At 42.3% G+C, this 19,331-nt stretch overlaps 2 protein-coding genes across 3 annotated transcripts; both read right to left on the reverse strand.

Annotated features, from left to right (window-relative positions):
* Positions 1 to 6,092: 6,092 nt before the first annotated feature.
* Positions 6,093 to 8,632, reverse strand: phpt1 (phosphohistidine phosphatase 1). Of its 2 annotated transcripts, XR_009769921.1 has the most exons (4): positions 8,334 to 8,632; positions 7,089 to 7,216; positions 6,784 to 6,968; positions 6,093 to 6,480 (listed from the first exon to the last, which is right to left on the reverse strand). XR_009769921.1 is itself a non-coding variant. In XM_061698616.1 (3 exons), exons 1-3 carry the CDS (start codon positions 8,497 to 8,499, stop codon positions 6,876 to 6,878), a joined length of 387 nt encoding a protein of 128 aa, XP_061554600.1. In that variant the 5' UTR covers positions 8,500 to 8,632; the 3' UTR covers positions 6,707 to 6,875. The 2 variants fall into 2 exon arrangements, 1 of the variants encoding a protein (XP_061554600.1); XM_061698616.1 differs by lacking the exon at positions 6,093 to 6,480 and having other exon boundaries at positions 6,707 to 6,968.
* A 1,267-nt stretch (positions 8,633 to 9,899) lies between these two features.
* On the reverse strand, positions 9,900 to 17,905 carry LOC133413920 (ectonucleoside triphosphate diphosphohydrolase 2-like). The gene is made up of 9 exons (XM_061698851.1): positions 17,789 to 17,905; positions 15,989 to 16,106; positions 15,309 to 15,459; positions 14,131 to 14,290; positions 13,301 to 13,528; positions 12,769 to 13,038; positions 12,508 to 12,627; positions 10,297 to 10,431; positions 9,900 to 10,191 (listed from the first exon to the last, which is right to left on the reverse strand). Exons 1-9 carry the CDS (start codon positions 17,903 to 17,905, stop codon positions 9,976 to 9,978), a joined length of 1,515 nt encoding a protein of 504 aa, XP_061554835.1. The 3' UTR covers positions 9,900 to 9,975.
* Between the last annotated feature and the right edge of the window lie 1,426 nt (positions 17,906 to 19,331).

Here is a 19,331-nt window from a genome sequence, read left to right on the forward strand (position 1 = left end):
GTACCCCACCTCCTGCCCGATGATAGCTGGGATAGGCTCCAGCACGCCCGTGACCCTAGTGAGGAGAAGCGGCTCAGAAAATGGATGGATGGATGGATGGTTTTCTGACGTGTTCCTGAGCCCATGTGGTGATATCCTTTACACATTTTTGATGCAGTGCCGCCTGAGGGATCAAAGGTCACAGGCATTCAATGTTGGTTTTCGGCCTTCCCGCTTACATGCAGTGATTTCTCTAGATTCTTTGAACCTTTTGATGATATTATGTAGATGATGAAATCCCTAAATTCCTTGCAATTGTACATAGAGGAACATTGTCCTTAAACTGTTCGACTATTTCCACTGGCTCACATGATATCAGTAGGTCAACATCAGAGCTGTTTTTTTTTAATTTGTTTTAATAATTCATCAGGAAGCTGGTTCAGCTGCTCTGTGATAAAAAAAAAAAAAATTGCTGTCATACCTCTTCTATTTGTATGTCTGCAATGTGCTGCGCTGGCATCATTCTTATATGCCATCATAAGTACATCTAAGTACATCTGCAATGTTTTGCTAAAGTCTGTTCTTTTCCCAGACCTTGGCTCTCAATATGTAGCTCTTTGTACTGTAGCTGCCATAAGGCCTAAATTTGCCCATGTCTCATGTTTACTTTTCATTAGAGACACGTGTGAAATTGTATGATTACAAAACAGTCTTTCTGCCTCGTCACTTAAAGCGACTGCTACTACTGCACAAGTCTAATTCTAGGACAAATATAGCAATTGCACTGTTTGTGGCCCTAATTTCATTACTTCATGTTCATATGTGCCGTCAGGACCAGGGGCGTCATGTACAAAAGGTGCGTACGTACAAAAATGTGGCGTCCGTTCTTTGTCACGGCAAAGGTCAGATGTATCAAGAGTGACATGACCTGAGAAATGTGCGGTGCCTCACGCCAACTGCATGGCTGGTGAACGCACGTTTCTGCAGCTTTTGGTGCGTTGGCGACACTTAGAGGTGATGCTGGGAAACTGTTCTCTTAAGTCTGCACACCAGAGACACATGAATAATTAGCACTGATGAACAATTCATTTGATTTCAACAAATTCAATTGAGGCAAGGACTGAGAATTAATTTGTTAACCAGTGTATTTAATGAACCACTGATATTTGTGAGGACACCTATTAATTGATCGAGGCGATCATTTACGCCGCCTATTGTTTTCACAATCGCTTCGTGACGCATGAACCTTTAAATCACAGGGCTGAGTGTAGGTTACTGTATGAACACATTTGTTATGAGTTCTAAAAAATACATGGTATTAACCTTCTGGGGTGATCATAGTGAGCCACCTGCCCTCCCATCACCCCTGAGATAGCAGCGTCACCCATGATCGCAGCGATTCTCTCCTCGAACGGGGTGAGGCCCTCCGCGCCGGTTCTTCCACCTTTTTTTGGCCACACTTTGGCGGTGGGCAGCTGTCCTCCGCTTCACATCCACCTTAATGTCTGACCACTTCTTTTTTAGTTCAGCGTGTCCGCGCTATTCTGTCTCCACAGCATTGACAGCCGCACACGCGCTGTCCCATTCGCTCCTCTTTCGCGTGTTGTTAACGGTGGAGGACAGCGTGCCAAAGAGGATTTTCTTGCGTGCCTCCACTTCATTGGGCAACTTCACAGTCAGAAAAATTTTTTTTCTTCATTGCCTTGCTCATTTTCCTTTTTTTCTGATCATGGAGAGATCGGCATCTCAGGTGCAGGGTTCATTTAAATATGATTTGCATATTCAAATGTAGGCGTGGACAGGGAGGAGTCGGCTACTCCAACATGTGCGCTCATTTCCACGTTGATTGGAATGTGCGAAGGAAATGTGCTTTGATTCATGAGTACGCAGAGTTTCATACATCTGAATATTTTTGTGCGTATATTTTCTGGATTTGAGCGTACGCCATGTTTTAGGAGGAAATCCACGCAAGTCTTTGTACACTGAGGCCCCAGGGGTCTCCTTGTATCTCAATATGATAGGCAAAAAACTAATTTTCCATTTGATCTTCAGGCTTATTAACATTACTTTCAGCTCACCTCAGCAATTCTTCCGCTACCCACACAGGGGGCATATTCACCAAATCCAAAGTCCAATAAAAATGTGCAGTCCCATGGCCTCACACCCTATATATTGTTTTCTTAGCCCAGTCTTTTTGCCATCATTCCATCTTTGAATGGAACAACTGCAATGTTCAATCTTCTTTTCCTTTCGGCTTGTCCCTTTAGGGGTCGCCTCAGCGCGTCACCCTTTTCCATGTAAGCCGATATATCTCCTGCATCCTCCTCGAACACCAACTGCCCTCATGTCTTCCCTCACGACATCCATCAACCTTCTCTTTGGCCTTCCTCTAGCTCTCTTGCCTGGCAGCTCCATCCTCATCATCCTTCTACCGATATACTGACTCTCTCTCCTCTGGATGTGTCCAAACCATCGAAGTCCGCTCTCTCTAACTTTGTCTCCAAAACATCGAACCTTAGCTGTCCCTCTGATGAGCTCATTTCTAATTTCCTCCAACCTGGTCACTCTAAGAGCGAACCTCAACATCTTCATTTCCGCCACCTCCAACTCTGCTTCCTGTTGTCTCTTCAGTGCCACTGTCTCTAATCCGTACATCATGGCTGGCCTCACCACTGTCTTATAAACGTTGCCCTTCATCCTAGCAGAGACTCTTCTGTCACATAACACACCTGACACCTTCCTCCGCCCGTTCCAACCTGCTTGGACCCGTTTCTTCACTTCCTGACCACACTCACCATTGCTCTGGACGGTTGACCCTAAGTATTTAAAGTCCTCCACCCTTGCTATCTCTTCTCCCTGTAGCTTCACTCTTCCCCCACAACCCCTCTCATTGACCACCTCTACCTTTGCACTATGTCGCAGCTCAATGTATTCCTTTCGCCTCTCCTCGGTCCTCTCGGTGTCCCACTTCTTCTTCGCTAACCTTTTCAATACTGTCATTAAATCTCTGCCCAATAAATTTACTGGGAAGTGTGGGGCCACTACTAGGGGTGCTCTGACATGGTTTCCTATTTCTGGATCATAGATAACTAGTGGTTTTGTCAGGGTGTCTATATTTATTGCTCCACTAGCAACTCTAACAATGGTTTTCTCTTTAGACATTTCTGCATTTTTTCCCTTTCTTATCACTATTCTACTTGCTCCTGAATCACACAAAAACATGTAACTTTGTAACTCAGCTACTTTTTCTAATTCGTTTATATCATTTTCTATTTGTATATCGCTAACACTGTCATCTTTTACAATTTGTCTGTGTTCAGACTAATCTAGTCAAGACAATCTCTTGCCCAATGTCCTTCTTTGCCACAATTCCAGCAACCTTCTGCATTCAGTTTTGACTGATTCCAACTCTCTTCCTATTAGGACAACCTCATCTTCCTTTCTCACGACTACGGTCTCTGCCGCGTCCTCTACCTCTTCTATTTCCAACATAATTTACTTCCTCTTCTCCTTCAGTACACCAGAATGTCTCTGTCTTCTTCACTACATTATTTTTCTTTTTATTCCGTACTACGCTTTCAGCATGTCTAGCATGATTCATGAACTCATCCAAGCCTTGACATCATGTTTCTTAATCAACTCTTTCACTTCTGGTCTCATTTCATTTAGCAATGCATTTTTTAACTGCTGTTGATATGCTCCGCCTACCTGTCCATCTTCTATTATACCACTATTTGTTCTAAACACTTCCTCAAACCGTGCCCTAAACTCATCGACTGGTTAATCTTCATTTTGCACGGTCGCACTTATTTTACCATAGTCTGCTCTGTGCCTGAATATTTGTCTCTCAAATTCTCTCAAGCACACCTTGTAGTTGGTCTGCAAGTTGTTGACTGTCAGCAGGAAACGGTGCAGGAGGGTTACCTCCCATTGGATTAAAATTGCCTCGTACTCTGCTCCTTTCAGTTGTGAGGGCGGTCTGCAATGTTTGCTGTATTTCTAATTCATTTAAGTGATATGTGCTCACCAACTGTTGCATATCACGGCACCACTCTTCTCCATCTCGTTTGTAAGTTGTTAAGCTTTCCACCGCTTTCACACACTCTTCTTTTGATCAAGGACTGTAAACAAGAATTGTTCTGCCTTCTCTGCCTCCTTCACCTTCATATGCAGGATTTGTCACTTCGATCATGGGATCCAGGTCCCCTTCAGTTAAATTTTGCAATTTGGGAGAGGAGTCTGGACTTTATACCCCACCCATCATTCTGCTCCAATTTCCCAGACCACCAATTTTGCTTCTTGTTTGCGCTAGTGTGGCTGGAAGAGGTAGATACAGGCTTATCACCGTGTTTACAGAAGGCGGTGGGGAGCCAGTATATGATCAGAATAAGAATCAGAATCATCTTTATTTGCCAAGTATGTCCAAAAACACACAAGGAATTTGTCTCCGGTAGTTGGAGCCGCTCTAGTACGACAAAAGACAGTCAATTGACAGAACACTTTGGAGACAGAAAGACATTGACAAAAAAAAAATGATGATGATGGAGGATTCTCCTCCCTTGCAGGGCTAGATAAGAGAGGAGCAGAGGCCTCAGGTGCCTCTCCCTGTTGTCTGTGTCGCTGCTGCTTCTCACTGTCTTCATTTCATTCGTCTAACTGACCTTTTTTTCCCCCGTTTTTGTGCTTCTGCTTCCCAACTAATAGCTGCTGCTATTTCTCTATCTAACTTAACCTGTGTTTTTTTGTACTTTCTGTTCTTAGTTTCTCTTCTTTCAACTTTTTTACCAATTCAATGGTCCCTGTTATTGTCAATCTTCCATTAAAATTATATTTCTTTTTCCACCTGACCACATACTCAGTTGAGCTTTCATACTTTTGTTTCATATACTTTTCCTCTCCTGTGATCTCATCGTCACTCTGATTCTTACAGCAACAATTTCCCATTTTCTGGTAACTATTACAACACTTGCAGCAAACGGAGTGAAACTCTCTCAACGGAGCAAGCTTAACCTTATCACAGGTTTCACTTGTTTTCGATTCACCTTTTGACTGCCAAAATATCAACGACTTGTCACCATTCACTTACTTTAACTGATCAGACAGTTTTAAGTTAACACCGTTCGGTTTCCAGCTGTCCCGCTGCTTCAGCGTTTGGTGACTCGTTGCAGGCACTCACACACTCACTCAAACTCACACACAATATCGTATGTACCTAACACGGGACTTTAACCCTGTTTCTGTATTGAGTGTGAGACAAAAGCTCCACTCTTCTAGGCAGGGACTTGAAGCCTCGTTTGTTCTAGGCGCCTAAACAATACAACTGCACTCACGGCTTGCATTTTCTCCCTGTCTCAATGGGCGCTGTTAGTTCTGGATCCCGTCAATCCACGACCCTGGTGAGAATGCTGACGCAACCGGCCACGGGAAGTGGACTTCTTTTGTAGATTTCGTCTGGCTGTGCGCAGTCTTCAGTAGCCGTCAGCAACACCCCCACGATCGCAGATATATTGGCATCCGACTCGAAGGACCAAGTTTTATGTCAGAGTTAATCTGTAAATCTACAGATATTCTCAATTTAGCATGCACCGGAAAGAGACAAAACACAACCTGAGCCAGGACCTTTCTCTTGCGGCAAGAGAAGAAGCAGTCGCTCTCTCAGCGAGCTGGACTCTTCTATAATTTGCCTCCCCTCTGCCCTTTTTATTAAGCTTGAGTAGGTGGTATCACATTTTATGACCTTTTCAGGATGTGGTCTCTGAATGGAGGTGAGGGGGTTTATTGCCTAGTGGAATGTGCAGTGTAGTACTTTTCCAAACTGCTCTTGTTCCCAGTGAACAAGGGTGCTATCATCTTAATGCAGTTATTTTTATGCAATAATATATACAATTTTTGCATCAGCTCCTTTTATACCCAATCATGGTACCCAACTGTTCCCAATTAGCCTGTGGGATGTTCCAAACAGGTGTTTGCTGGGCATTCCTCCATTCCTCCTTTTTTTAAATCCATGGTGTTAGTGTATAATGGTCAAATTGTAAAAGCAGTAGTTCTAGCAGTAGTTCTTCCATCTAACTAATTATTAAATCATTAAAAAAAACACTGATTTTGCATGGTGTGTCAATTTATTTGATATGCAATCAAGTGTCCACATTAGTTACAGTACATGAGCACCATACAATGAGATCCAATACAAGAGCTGCATCAAAAATGCTGCCTTGTCCAGGACAATAAAGCTCAATTTGAATGACAATCAAATTGGTATGTATATAAAACTATGTTCAATATATTGACTTTCCATGTCCATACTGAAGCAGTATTTTTATTAAATAATCCATTGCCTAATCTTATCTTTAAATGTCACTACTGCCATCATGTGGCACAAAAAGGTAAGACGAGACTTCCATCCATCCATCCATTTTCTGATCCTCATTGGTGTCGTGGGTGTGTTTGAGCCTATCCCAGCTGACTTCAGGCAAGAGGCCGTGGTACACCTCAGACTAATCGCTGGCCAATCACAGGACACATACAGAGAAACACAAACAAATAACCGTTTGCCTTCACATTTACACCTGTTGAGTCTTCAATTAACCAAAAAAATTACCAATAGCAATGGAAACCGGAGTATGTGGAAAAAACCCACGCAAACTTCACACAGGCCGGACCCCAGATCTGAACCTACAAACTCTGAACTGTGAGGATAATTTGACAGTAACTCGTCCACCACTCCAACTGCGAGAAGTGACTTAATTTTATTAATTGGTGACAGAAGTAAGACTTAATAGTAGTATGTGGATATAATTGTGGTACCGAAAAAGCTGCTGATGAAAACGGTCTCTGATGATGGTGTTAAACTCCAATGAAGCGAAGGGATGTCTATCATATTTTGGTTGCAGTTCATTTCAGTATCCTTCGTTATCCCAGGTCACCTCATAGTCTGGATACTGGACCTTCAGTTTCTCAGTGGTTATTGCGTGGTTTGCTCTTCCGAACCCCTGTAAGGAAAACCAGAAATTGTCACTTGATAACCACACTGTTTGTCAGAATTTGAAGGGTGTGTGAGTGCGTGTGTGTGTGTGTTTCGTGCATGTGTGCGTGTCAAACTGGAAACTCACCATAGAGTAGCCGTAAACATGGATCTTCTTAGCCTGGGCATCATGTCTGATCCTACCTCCTCCGATACACTCGCAGTCCAGTAGTCCATCCTTCTCGAGCTCTTCAGAAACCTTGTCGTAGATATCCGCTGACATGCAATGCAAAGAGGAACCATGTCATGTGATTTACATGTGCATGATAAAAGTTAACACGATACAGCGGGGAACTGGGTGCACTTTTGGTTACAATACAGGATGTACAGTACATATCAATAGAAGGCATTAATATTCCGTTCTAGAAAGGTGCTTTCATTTCATGTCATTTGTAAAATCATTAGGTTTTTGAGAAATGTGTGTTTTGTGTTCAAATTGTAAAATTGGTAAAAAGAACTTGGAAAGATGGAAAGAGAAGTTGAGAAGCTGCATGTTCTTGTACTCACTTCTGTTTTGATTTTTGCAATGCTGTTGAAGCATCTGGGAAGTCCGAGCCACTTCCCTCACGCGAGAGCTCAACACTCTTTCCAGCCTGATTGGCTTGGCTTAGTAAGACCTCTCGTACACGGTAAATAATTATTAGTGATCGGTGGACTCAAGGTTAAAAACATACATAACTTGTTAAATGATGTTGTCTAAGTCAGTGCAAAATGACTAGGTCTGTTAAAAAGTGCAATTCAGACTGTAAAAGCGTAAAATGTTTTTCCCCCCACTACTTGATCACCAAGTTTCCAAATTACACTTAGAGTGTAGATCTATGCATGTGGCACATGCAGTGGACACACTGCCAAACAAAAATATAAAATTGTTTTGCTGTGTGCGTTACTGGCAATGTAAACACACCTTGTACGTTCTTTTGTACTGCATTAATCTTTTTTAATCCAATTTGTCGACTAATCCCTGAATTGTGTAGCAACAGTTAGTGATCAGACACGTTTGGAATACAGAACATTGAAACCCTTATTCTACTAAATTGACATGCACAAACAAGGGATTCATACACAAGGGAGCCATCTCGTGGTACGCAGTGGCTGCGACGTGTTTTCTCGTGTTGCATTGAGATCGGAGGCCAGGTTGTCTACTCATCTGTAATTATGTCGTTAAACGTAGTGAATGTTTCGTTTGCATGTAGTCATTGACTCAAATAAACGCGATGTCCCAAAACCCATGGTCGCAGCGACTCTAACGGGAGACAACATCGCCACTCAAGACTTCACATTGCTGCTTACTTGTTTCTGTTGTCACATTTCGCAACACATTAGCTGTGCTCACCGTGGTATTCTCCCCAGCCGTATCCACGGACGATATCTACTTCCGTGTCGTCTTCTTCCTCTCTGCTGTGCACCCTGATGAGGACGTACTTAAACACGCCGGAAGGATCGATGTCTGCCTGCGGGATGTTTACCATGCGGACAGCCGCTTTCGTTTGGGTGCACATCTCCACGCAACTCGATAACAAACTAAATGGTTTGTAATTTAACAGCAAAATCCGTTTCGGCCCGTGTAAATGCACAATGTAAACATACAAGCATATAACACTCTCTAGTTTGCTCCCACTACAAGTATGGCTGCAAGCTAGGGTGTTTTGTATATAACTCACTTCCGTTATCTTCAAACTACTTCCGTTTACGGTTTTCAAAACAATATTTATATTTGATTAGTTTGCTGAATTCTATCAACTTAATATTTTGAGATATTTTATTTTGATGCCATAACGAAAGTTTAATAATGATGACAGTTATTCACTGAAAATATTAAAATTAAAAGATTTACATTCTGAAGTTATAACCTTTATTAAGAAAGGAACAGGGTCATAACAGCTCGTCCCCCACCCCTTAACTTCACTACATTCATTCAATCATTATTATAGTATTCATTCATTCATTATTTCATTATGTCGTTGTGTCCCTGGGCAATGTGTTTGGATGTTCGGTGGCGGTCGGATTGGCTGTAGGCACAGAATGGCAGCCACGCTTCGTCAAACTGCCCCACAGCAGCTGTGGCTACACAAGTATCTTACCACCACTTGGGTGTGACTGTGGAGTATAATAATAATGTGTGCAATTGTAAAGCTTCTTTGAGTATCATAAAAAGCGCTATATACGTGTAATGCATTATTATTATTATTATTTAAATTTTGTCTTATTCAAGGGGACTCAGCTGAGCGGTTAGGGTGGTGCTCTAGCGCCCTCTATTGACCAGACACCACTGCTATTAACCCTTAATATGTCCAAATCCCTCCCAGTAATTACTGATCATTTATACAAGTGTGCTTTAATTTTATTCCAATGAATGAAAAACATTGTCATAGGATCATCAACTATAAAATGTCTAGTATGTAAACACATGGTTGTCTTTAGGTTATATAATGTAAATTAAATAAAGCCTGCAGCAGAGTATTGAAAAAGAAAACAGAAGAATATTTTTTAAAAAACAGAATAATTGCAGTTTACTTGGAAGTTGTTATGCATAGCATTAAAATGGTCATTGAAACTATGTCCATAATTCCCAAATTTGTGCAAAAAAGACAACAGCAACAACAACATACAATTAATTCAAGCTAAAACAACGGCTAATATATTGCTGAATCAGAGTGGTCTTACAGTAATATTTTAGAAACACATTTATCATTGTGTTGGTTCTGTCCTCCAGAAATTGAACAAAACAGTTGCTATACATATTCCACATTGCGTGTGGTCCACCAGGGACATTATGTATACAGTATTTGTAAAAGTACAGTAAAACTTCTGCAGCACAGAACATAAGAAGTATGTTTGAGGTCCTACAAAATCAGGAGTTCAAAGCATTTTTTAAATTTCACATTCATATTTAAATCCCGGATGATATATAGAGCCCAAACAGTGTAAACTCGATGACAGTAATTGCTTTCTGACGGCACAGTGTTATTGCAGGTCTAGATGACTCTGTCATTGAGTCCTCTCTTTTTCCACTCACAGACTCGAAGTGCAATAAAGACCAGGATGGTGACCAGCAGCAGCACAAAAAGAACTGTGAGGCTTTCCCATACTCCCGGTGCTAATGCCTTCCACGTTCGAACTTTTTCTGATGGCAGCAAATTACTCAGACTCAACATGTAGCCAAGAGCCCACCCAACTGAGGTGTCGCCAGCCTGCAGGATCAATAATAAAATGTGAATGGAACATGCCCCTTCATATTCTTTAACATAGAATCATCTTGGATACACCTGACTGTTAAAAGGTACCAAAGCTTTCACCTTCTTCTTGAAAGAAATGCGTGAGAATGATTTTTCATCAAAGCTGTATCCTTTGAGTAGGAGAACCTTGACAAACACAGAGGAAGCACAATAGTCCCTCAGGCGAGATGCTTGATCTGGAACAAGAGCCAGCATCTAAATGTGAATAGAAACAATGTGATAGCAAGTTAGTCCATCCATCCATCCATTTTCTACCGCTTATCCGAGGTCAGGTCGCGGGGGCAGTAGCTTTAGCAGGGACGCCCAGACTGCCCTCTCCCCAGCCACTTCATCCAGCTCTTCCAGGGGGATCCCGAGGCGTTACAAGGCCAACCGAAAGACGTAGTCTCTACAGCGTGTCCTGGGTCGTCCCTAGGGTCTCCTCCCGGCGGAACGTGGCCGGAACACCACACCAGGAAGGCGTGCGGGAGGCATCCGAATCAGATGCCCAGCCACTTCTTCTGGCTCCTCTCGATGTGGAGGAGCAGCGGCTCTACTCTGACATGCTCCCGTATGACCGAGCTTCTCACCCTATCGCTAAGGGAGAGCCCGGACACCCTGCAGAGGAAACTCATCTCGGCCGCTTGTATCCTGTACAGAGCTTGTGACCATAGGTGAGGGTAGGAACATAGATCGACCGGTAAATCGAGAGCTTCGCCTTTCGGTTTAGCTGCTTCTTCACCAAATACAATACCGATACAAAGTCCGCATCACTGCAGACGCTGCACCGATCCGCCTGTCGATCTCCCGTTCCATTCTTCCCTCACCCGTGAACAAGACCCCAAGATGCTTGAACTCCTCCACTTGGGGCAGAATCTCATCCCCGACCTGGAGAGGGCACGCCACCCTTTTCAAACTGAGGACCGTGGTCTCATATTTGGAGGTTCTCATCTCAGCCGCTTCACACTCGGCTGCGAACTGCTCTAGTGAGAGTTGGATATCACGGGTTGATGAAGCCAACAGAACCACATCATCTGCAAAAAGCAGAGATGCAATACTGAGGCCACCAAACCAGACCCCCTCTGTGCCTCGGCTGTGCCTCGAAATTCTGTTCATAAAAGTTATGAAGAGAATTGGTGACAAAGGGCAGCCTCGGCGGAGTCCAACCCTCACCGGGAACGAGTCTGACTTACTGCCGGATATGCGGCCCAAACTCCGGTCGTACAGGGACCAAACAGCCTGTATCAGGGGGTCCGGTACCCCATACGTCTGACGCACCTCCCACAAGACCCCCCGAGGGACACGGGGAGGTCCTGAGGAGGTCTTCGACGTATTCTCCCCACCGACTCACAACCTCCTGAGTCAAGGTCAGCAGCATCCTATCCCCACTATACACAGTATTGATGGTGTACTGCTTCCCGCCCCCCCCCCCCTTGGGGGGGGGGGGGGGGGCGTTCCTCCCAATCACGCCCTTCCAGGTCTCACTGTCATTGCCCTGTGAGCATTGAAGTCCCTCAGCAGAACAATGGAGACCCCAGCAGGAGCGCTCTCCAGCACCCCTTCCAAGGACTCCACGAAGCAAGTTCGTGTACAATTAATAAATCAAGTGGAAATAATGCCACCCACAGAAACATTCTAATTTAATAGAAAACAGCAACACACAAGTACTGTATGAAAATCAGATGTTGCGTAACACTGAACTTCTCATTTTTATTCTACTAATTCATGAAAATTGCCATACCCATCCATCCATTTTATACTGCTTATTCTGTTGAGGGTTGCAGGTGAGATGGAGCCTATCCCAGTTGGCTTTGGGCGGGGTCCATCCCGGACTCATTGGCAGTCAATTGCAGGGCACATCATTCACACTACCATGCCCAGAGAAATCCCATCCAAGAGCACAGAGAGTATACAAACTCCCCCTGAGCTGGGATTCGAACCCATATCTTAACTGGGTTCTTGCTCCGATACAAGACAGTAATACCTGAAATCCTTTAAAATGTGTACTTTTTAAAATAAAGTGGCAAAAGTTAAAATCATCATGATTCCTTCTCCTATGGAGGGCCAATCACCTATTTAGTTATGAATCAAATGACTCGTTCTTTGATTTATTTTACACCTACCTGAAAAATGGTTAACATATTACTAGCACCTCTCAGTGTGTTATTTTATTTTCATATTAAGGGAAATATCTGCAAACGCATACATTTGAGTGGATAAGGGGAGGATTGGAAATGTGAGATTACAAGACTTTATAAAACATAAATGAAACATAACATTACATCAAATTACCTGAGCAAAACTCATCTTGCACACTGTTTTAGCAGTCTCCTCCATTTGCATGGGCGTGCTAACTGTGACTGCAGTGATGCGCTGCAGGAAGGAGTGAATGTAGAAGAAGGCTGAAAATGCCTGTTTAAGCAGACAGGTGCAGAAATCAGACAAGTACGACAATTGCATGTAAATTGAATGTATAAAGAAAAAAGAAGTAGATGTGCTTCAATTACATTTTGTATTTATTGTCGCCCTGTGGTCAATGTTACCGATTCTTACCATGAAGCTGCCAGTCACGTTGGGCTGAAAGATGTTATCGAAGGAGCAGTGAGAGAAGGGGCATCCGTCAAAGGAGAAGATTTCTGACACATTGCCCACACATTGCTCATAATGGCCACTGCCGTTTATTAGCAAAGAGTCCTGAGCTTTGTAGGTGCTCGGTGTGTACTTGGCTGTACATGGAGAACTGAAGATGGTGTCCAGATTTATTTTTACAGAAGAGTCCATAGGATGGCAAGGGTGAGTGACTGATACTGAATAACCTTGAGACTGAGAGAGAGAAAGCGGGATATCAAAAGATATGGATGAGATTTCTTCCAAAAACATTATACAGCAACAAATAGAAAAAGCAACATCCAATACACTTAATTCATTTAAGAGTACCCCGTCTAAATCTAAAATTTAATTATTTTGGATGAATAGTTATGTAATGCAAAGACTTTTTTAAAAAAAAATTCAAAATCAGTATCTGCTGTTTTGAAAGTATCATGCCATATTTTGCTCACAGTTGACCTTAAATTAAGTCAGGCACCTTGACAATGTGGGCCAGAAGCCTCTTGAGGACCTGATCCTGCCCGTAGCAGAGGAAGCTGTGTGTGTACAAAGAATACTCCTGTCCATAAAGACGCAGCTTCATCATGTCCTTCTCATCCTCCACTTGTTCCTGAGTCACAAATGTTATCTGGGTAGATGCGCCGCCGAAATCGAGGGCCCCCACTGTAGGCCTGCCGGAGCTGAGCCACCGCCCTACAAAGCCATACTAGAAAGAAATTAACAGTCGAAAAGAGAGAAATCATTTTTGTGTTGGTTGTCTCAAGAGCGATGGACTTTTCTGTCTAAAACACTTACCAAGGGTAACCTTTAACCATTGTCTACTGACACAGGCATAACGCTGTCAGTGGACAATTGTTGTTGTTTTTTTTACTTTTTTCTAACCAATCCACACATACACTTATAAGCTACTAGTACACCTGTCACACCGAGCCTGTGCAGTTGTAGTTTGGTATTCGAGCCCAAATTAGCATCGGTGTTTTATTATTATTATTATTATTAATTTTTTTAACCCAAACATTTTTTTAAATAAAAGGTCCCACAAAACTGGTGGCAGACTAGCACCACTTTTGTACAGAGGAAAGGTCAGCTGCTGGAAGGGGTAACCACAGGTCCCTAGTGCAAATAATGGCTGTTATATATGTGATGGAATGACATAACGCTTGCTTGGATCTCTGCACGTGTGAAATTAAACTGGTGTTTGAAGGTGTTGAACCTGGCACAACCAAGTACTTAACCAGCACTAACATCAACTCACTGTGAAAGAGGTATACTGTAATCAGTCAAATTCCTACCAATTTTGACCCTTACCTTAATGAAATTCTCTAAGAGGTAGTTGACCGTGACCCAACCGAATGCTCCCTCCTCTTGACCTGAGAGAATGGCGGCCCCCTGATAGCTGAAAGGGTATGCCTGGATTTTGCGGCCAACTTCTTGCAGAATTTGAGATGAATGCTCTGGACTGGAAATGCTACGACGGTAAAACATCATCATTAACCATTTCCACCAAACAGTCGAATTTGATTTACAACCACAATTCCAATGAAGTTTGGACGTTGTGTTAAACATAAATAAGAACAGAATACAATGATTTGCAAATCATGTTCAACCTATATTTAATTGAATACCCAACAAAAACAAGAGTTTTAATGTTCAAACTGATAAACGTTGTTTTAAGTAAATAATCTTTAACTTAGAATTTTATGGCTGCAACAGGTTCCCAAAAAGCTGGGAGAGGGTCATATTTACCACTGTGTTACATCACCTTTTCTTTTAACAACATTCAATAAACGTTTGGGAAATGACACTAATTGTGGAAGCTTTGTAGGTGGAATTCTTTCCCATTCTTGCTTGATGTACAGCTTCAGCTGTTCAACAGTCTGGGGTCTCCGTTGTCGTATTTTACGCTTCATAATGCGCCACACATTTTCAATGGGAGACATGTTTGGACTGCAGGTAGGCCAGTCTAGTACCCACACTCTTTTACTACGAAGCCACGCTGTTGTAACATGTGCAGAATTTGGTTTGGCATTGTCTTGCTGAAATAAGCAGGGGCGTCCATGAAAAAGACGTTGCTTGGATGGCAGCATATGTTTCTCCAAAACCTATGTGTACCTTTCAGCATTAATGGTGCCTTCACAGATGTGTAAGTTCCCATGCCATTGGCACTAACATAGCCCCATACCATCACAGAGGCTGGCTTTTGAACTTTATGTCCATAACAGTCCGGATGATTCTTTTCCTCTTTGGCCTGGAGGACACAACGTCCACAATTTCCAAAAACAATTTGAAATGTGGACTTGTGGGACCACAGAACACTTTTCCACTTCCATTTTAGATGAGCTCAGGCAACAAGAGTAATCTGGAGTAAGATTTCACTCTTTGCAGCTTGAAGATCAGATGTTCTAGATACAGTACATATTTTTCACAAGAAAAAGCAATGCAATACCGCATCTAAACCAAACAGATTATTCCAGAGATTGACTTACTGCAGAAGCCTCATGCCAGCTGTGGCACCCAGGTACACAGGTGTGACCTTGTGTCTGTATGCAGGGACGTCGTGCACTGCCTGGTCTAGACACTCCTCCAAGCTCTGCCCCGCCGCTCCCTCTTTGCCAGCATAGCTGGATATCCCACCTCCTGAAAGAGGAAAAACCCTTCATGATAGGCTTCACGTTGTAACTTGATCGTGTTATCATAAGTATTACCCCCACAATGGGGAAAAATGCACAAATTTATAGTACCTGAAAAGAAAACTATATCATTGCTGAGGTACTGGTTATTGTTGGAAGTGGTCAATATAAAATCAAATGTGGAAGTCTCTCTTAACGGTTGCTTAATGATGAATTAAATGTACAGCAATTATATAATTCCATTTTATGAAATGAGAATTAGTGAATGTTAAACTAGCAAACAATTGGCCCCAATTTTAGAAGTCAATGCTATGCGCAGAAAAAAGTGTGATAAGATAAAAATAGAATAGAACTGATTTTAAACATCTTTTTCATTCTACAGAAACCAAGTTTTGCCCTGTGATGGCCAAGTGAACAGTCCAGTGTACCACACCTCTTGCTCCAAGTCAGCTGGGATAAGTTCCAGTTCACCAGTGACCCTATGTGGACAAGCAGTATAGAATATGTCTGGGTGATTAGAATCAAGTAAAACCTACCCTTTGCATGACATTCACTGTGTTGGGTGACCACACCGGTGCCATTTTGCTTGTCTGCAGGCCACTTGTATACAAATAAGGATGTGTGTGAGGATCCAGCATCCAAAACAATTCCGTACTAAAAAGATCAAGGAACAAATATGATATTTTTTTAATAAGAGCATGGAGACCGTTAACCAAATGTAACCTACACAAGTGTTACATTTTCTGCAATTTACACCTAAACTAAAAGCACACATCCTTACATGCTGATGGGAATGCTTACTTGTCTTCTTTGCATGTTTTAAACAAATCCAAAGGTTCAAATGAATCCTAAAGAATCCTTTGAGTACTTAAAGGTTTTAAGTGTTGTAATACCTAATTAGCATGTGCGCTGGATATGGCTTACTGATTTTGTACGTTTCTGATTATATCTATACTATGCAAACACACAAACACATACATACACTACTAAATATATATATATATATATATATATATACATTTCGACAGGGAAAGATGATTGGTGATACGAGCATCGTCACAGAATGAATTAAACTCGTATCTCAAGGCGCCACAGTATTTCAATGCCAAAATACAAACTACAAGTTTTTATTTTTGCAGTAATCCCCCTGGAGTGTAGCTCACTTTCCCAGCCTTTTCTGTCATGCCTTCATGTATTCCTGGAAGGAATCTTCTGGGATCCTCTGCAGCTCCATCATCATGGCCATTTTGATGTCATCCATGTCTTCAAAACGGGTTGAACTTGGAAAAGAGTAAAAATTCACATGGAGCCAAAGCGTGTCTGCAGTAGGGGTTTGCTTCAGCACGGTGATGTTGTTTCCCGGCCAAGAACTGTTGGATGCTCCAGGCGTTGTGAGCTGGCTCATTGTCATGGTGAAGCAGCCACAAGTTGTCCTGCCTCAACTCTCTCCTCTTCTCGTGCACTGAATGAAGCAAATGCCGCTGGATCTCTTTGCAGACATACTGATTGATCGTCTGGCTAACGCTGAAGGGGAAAACTTGTAGTTTGTAGTTTGGGTTTGAAAGATATCTTTTGTGACATCATTCCTGGACCTTTTCTGACACACCACATACATAGTACATAGTACACAGACACAGACACACACACACACACACACACACACAGTATGAAATAAACATCTTTTGTGGCCTTTATTTTTCACAGGCAACAGAAACTGGAGTTGACCTTTGAAGCAGTCTGGGCACGCCTAAAGCTAAAATAGGTCAGGTATCTCTCACACAAGTGCAAAAACAAGGTAACCACTTAATGATAAGGGCATAATCTAAAGGTGAGTCACGCACATGAGACATCATGCATAACGACATTTCAACATCTTAAGTTTTGTGCGACTATCTTTTGTGAAGTATGTAAATTGATTTCCAGATTGTCTTGTATTGTCCTCCTCTGTATTCACTTGAATCAAATATGGTGTTTGTTCCAATTAAATGTGATTCAAAATATAAATAAACGATTATAAATAATGGTACAGCATGGGTCTATTTCTGCCCTCCCAAGAACCACCACCTTCTCCCGTTAAAAGCCACTGTGTATTTTCCTATGTGAGTGAATATTGGGTACATACAGTTAATACTGTGAATACCAATGTGTGTGTCTGTTGAGTGCATAAACTACAGATTGTCATATCTAGAAATATGTGATTTGAAATGAAAACCAAGTGTCTCGTGCCAAAGATTCCTCCAGGCTGGGAGTCTCCCAGTTGTTTGTCTCTTTTGTTTACATGTTAACCAACTTTACACTATCACTGAACCAAAAATAACCTACGGGACCAAGCTTACCATGAACCCGGGCGCCCTGGCAACGTCTTCGCTCGGCACAGTGAGGAGCAGGACTGCGGCCAGACCGAACACCAGCAGAACGATGAGGACAGCAGGATGAGCCGCACACTGAGCCATGATCGAGGCAAAAAGTGGCTCGCTAGATGACTTAAATACAGTATGTGAGGTCAGTCTACCTCCTGCACTCCTTGTTTGCATCCCACTGCAGAAAGCAACATTTAACACTGCAGGATTTATGATCCTCCCCAAGTCTAAGCTCCAAGGCTACTCGTCCTGTGGTAGGAACAATGTCTTTACTTAGAGCCTGAGTTGATGTGGAGCGAGACCTGATGCACATTTGTTGCTTGGATGGAATCTGAAATCCACGTTTTCTTGGTCTGACAGACAAAGCAAGCAGTTATTCACTCACGAGATGAAAACAATAGATGTCTTGGGCTGGCAGCGATCCTCATCGTAGGTGATTGGACTGAGGAACTGCAGGGCTACTTGTTGTTTTTGTCTAGTATTTGCATGTAAATGGGTGCAGCCTCAAAGCTGGCTTGCAAATTGCATCCTCTTTTGAATGTAAAGTTAAGCTTGGAAGTGAAGTTTTCCACAAAGCACTAAACTGGCGTTGGTGCAGTTTTGTGTCAATATTTAACTCTAAAATGATAAGACTATTTTTAAGGCTCACATGTTAAAATACATACTCGACAGGCTCTTCGTTACCTGCACTCCTGCAATCTAATGCTAATATACAAAGTGGATCATGTGACTATAATCTGCATATTGTTATTTCACATTTGGGAACACACAAAACAATGTTTGGTAAAGTAGAATTTTCTCTTTCAGCAATCACTGGAAACAGGCTTATTTTGTCACCCACCTTTTTGGAAGAAGCTGCCAATTTATACAAACCAGCATCAAGAAACAAGAAGGAAAGAAGAATTAGTTCCGCAAAAGGAGTTTACAACTGGATTTTCTTCTGTAGGAAGAGTAAAATGTCATCCGGTCCATTTGCACGTGAAGATAGACTTCCTCAAAGTATTATACACAGAAGACTTAAAAGACAGCTGGAGGTCAGAAGAGTCGGGATGTGGGTTTGACTTGTCTTTCAATTCCTTCTGTGCACTTCGTATATCTGTGCATGCGTACATACTAACATATTAGCTATAGGTTGTGTGTTATTTATTAGTTATATGTGGCTTTTAAATCAAGACACTGCACTCATTCCAGCGCAACAAAATCATGTGTAGCATTGCTAATATTGCTAACATGTCCGCTAAACAAAAACATTAAAACTGACTTTACATGTTATATATCATCCAGATGTACCCACAAGTAGTCAGTGAGGGCTTTTTGGTAAAGGGGGTCGTAACTGTTCAGAAAATGGATGGATGGAGTCTTGGCCTTCCTGAAGGCTTAGAGTAACATCGGCATTTTTCCATCCTCTGATTGGTTGATCAGAGCTATAAATGGTCTTGCGAGGTGCACAATGGAGGATGTGACGGAGGAAGACGACTGCCAGACACGATCAATAATTCATTGCTAAGGCTGACTTTTT

The sequence above is a fragment of the Phycodurus eques genome, chromosome 15 (assembly GCF_024500275.1).
Source record: "Phycodurus eques isolate BA_2022a chromosome 15, UOR_Pequ_1.1, whole genome shotgun sequence".
NCBI lineage: Eukaryota > Metazoa > Chordata > Actinopteri > Syngnathiformes > Syngnathidae > Phycodurus > Phycodurus eques.

What these genes read in the sequence shown, in the direction of transcription:
- phpt1 (XM_061698616.1), bottom strand. Translation starts at nt 8,499, where the DNA reads ATGTGCACCCAAACGAAAGCGGCTGTCCGCATGGTAAACATCCCGCAG. An exon ending in CGGCTGGGGAGAATACCACG is followed by an intron (nt 7,217 to 8,333) that starts GTGAGCACAGCT and finishes ATTGCATGTCAG; the next exon opens with CGGATATCTACGACAAGGTT. An exon ending in ATGTTTACGGCTACTCTATG is followed by an intron (nt 6,969 to 7,088) that starts GTGAGTTTCCAG and finishes TTTTCCTTACAG; the next exon opens with GGGTTCGGAAGAGCAAACCA.
- LOC133413920 (XM_061698851.1), bottom strand. Translation starts at nt 17,905, where the DNA reads ATGGCTCAGTGTGCGGCTCATCCTGCTGTCCTCATCGTTCTGCTGGTG. An exon ending in CAGTGAATGTCATGCAAAGG is followed by an intron (nt 15,460 to 15,988) that starts GTAGGTTTTACT and finishes TTCCTCTTTCAG; the next exon opens with GAGGTGGGATATCCAGCTAT. An exon ending in TCTTAGAGAATTTCATTAAG is followed by an intron (nt 13,529 to 14,130) that starts GTAAGGGTCAAA and finishes ATTTCTTTCTAG; the next exon opens with TATGGCTTTGTAGGGCGGTG.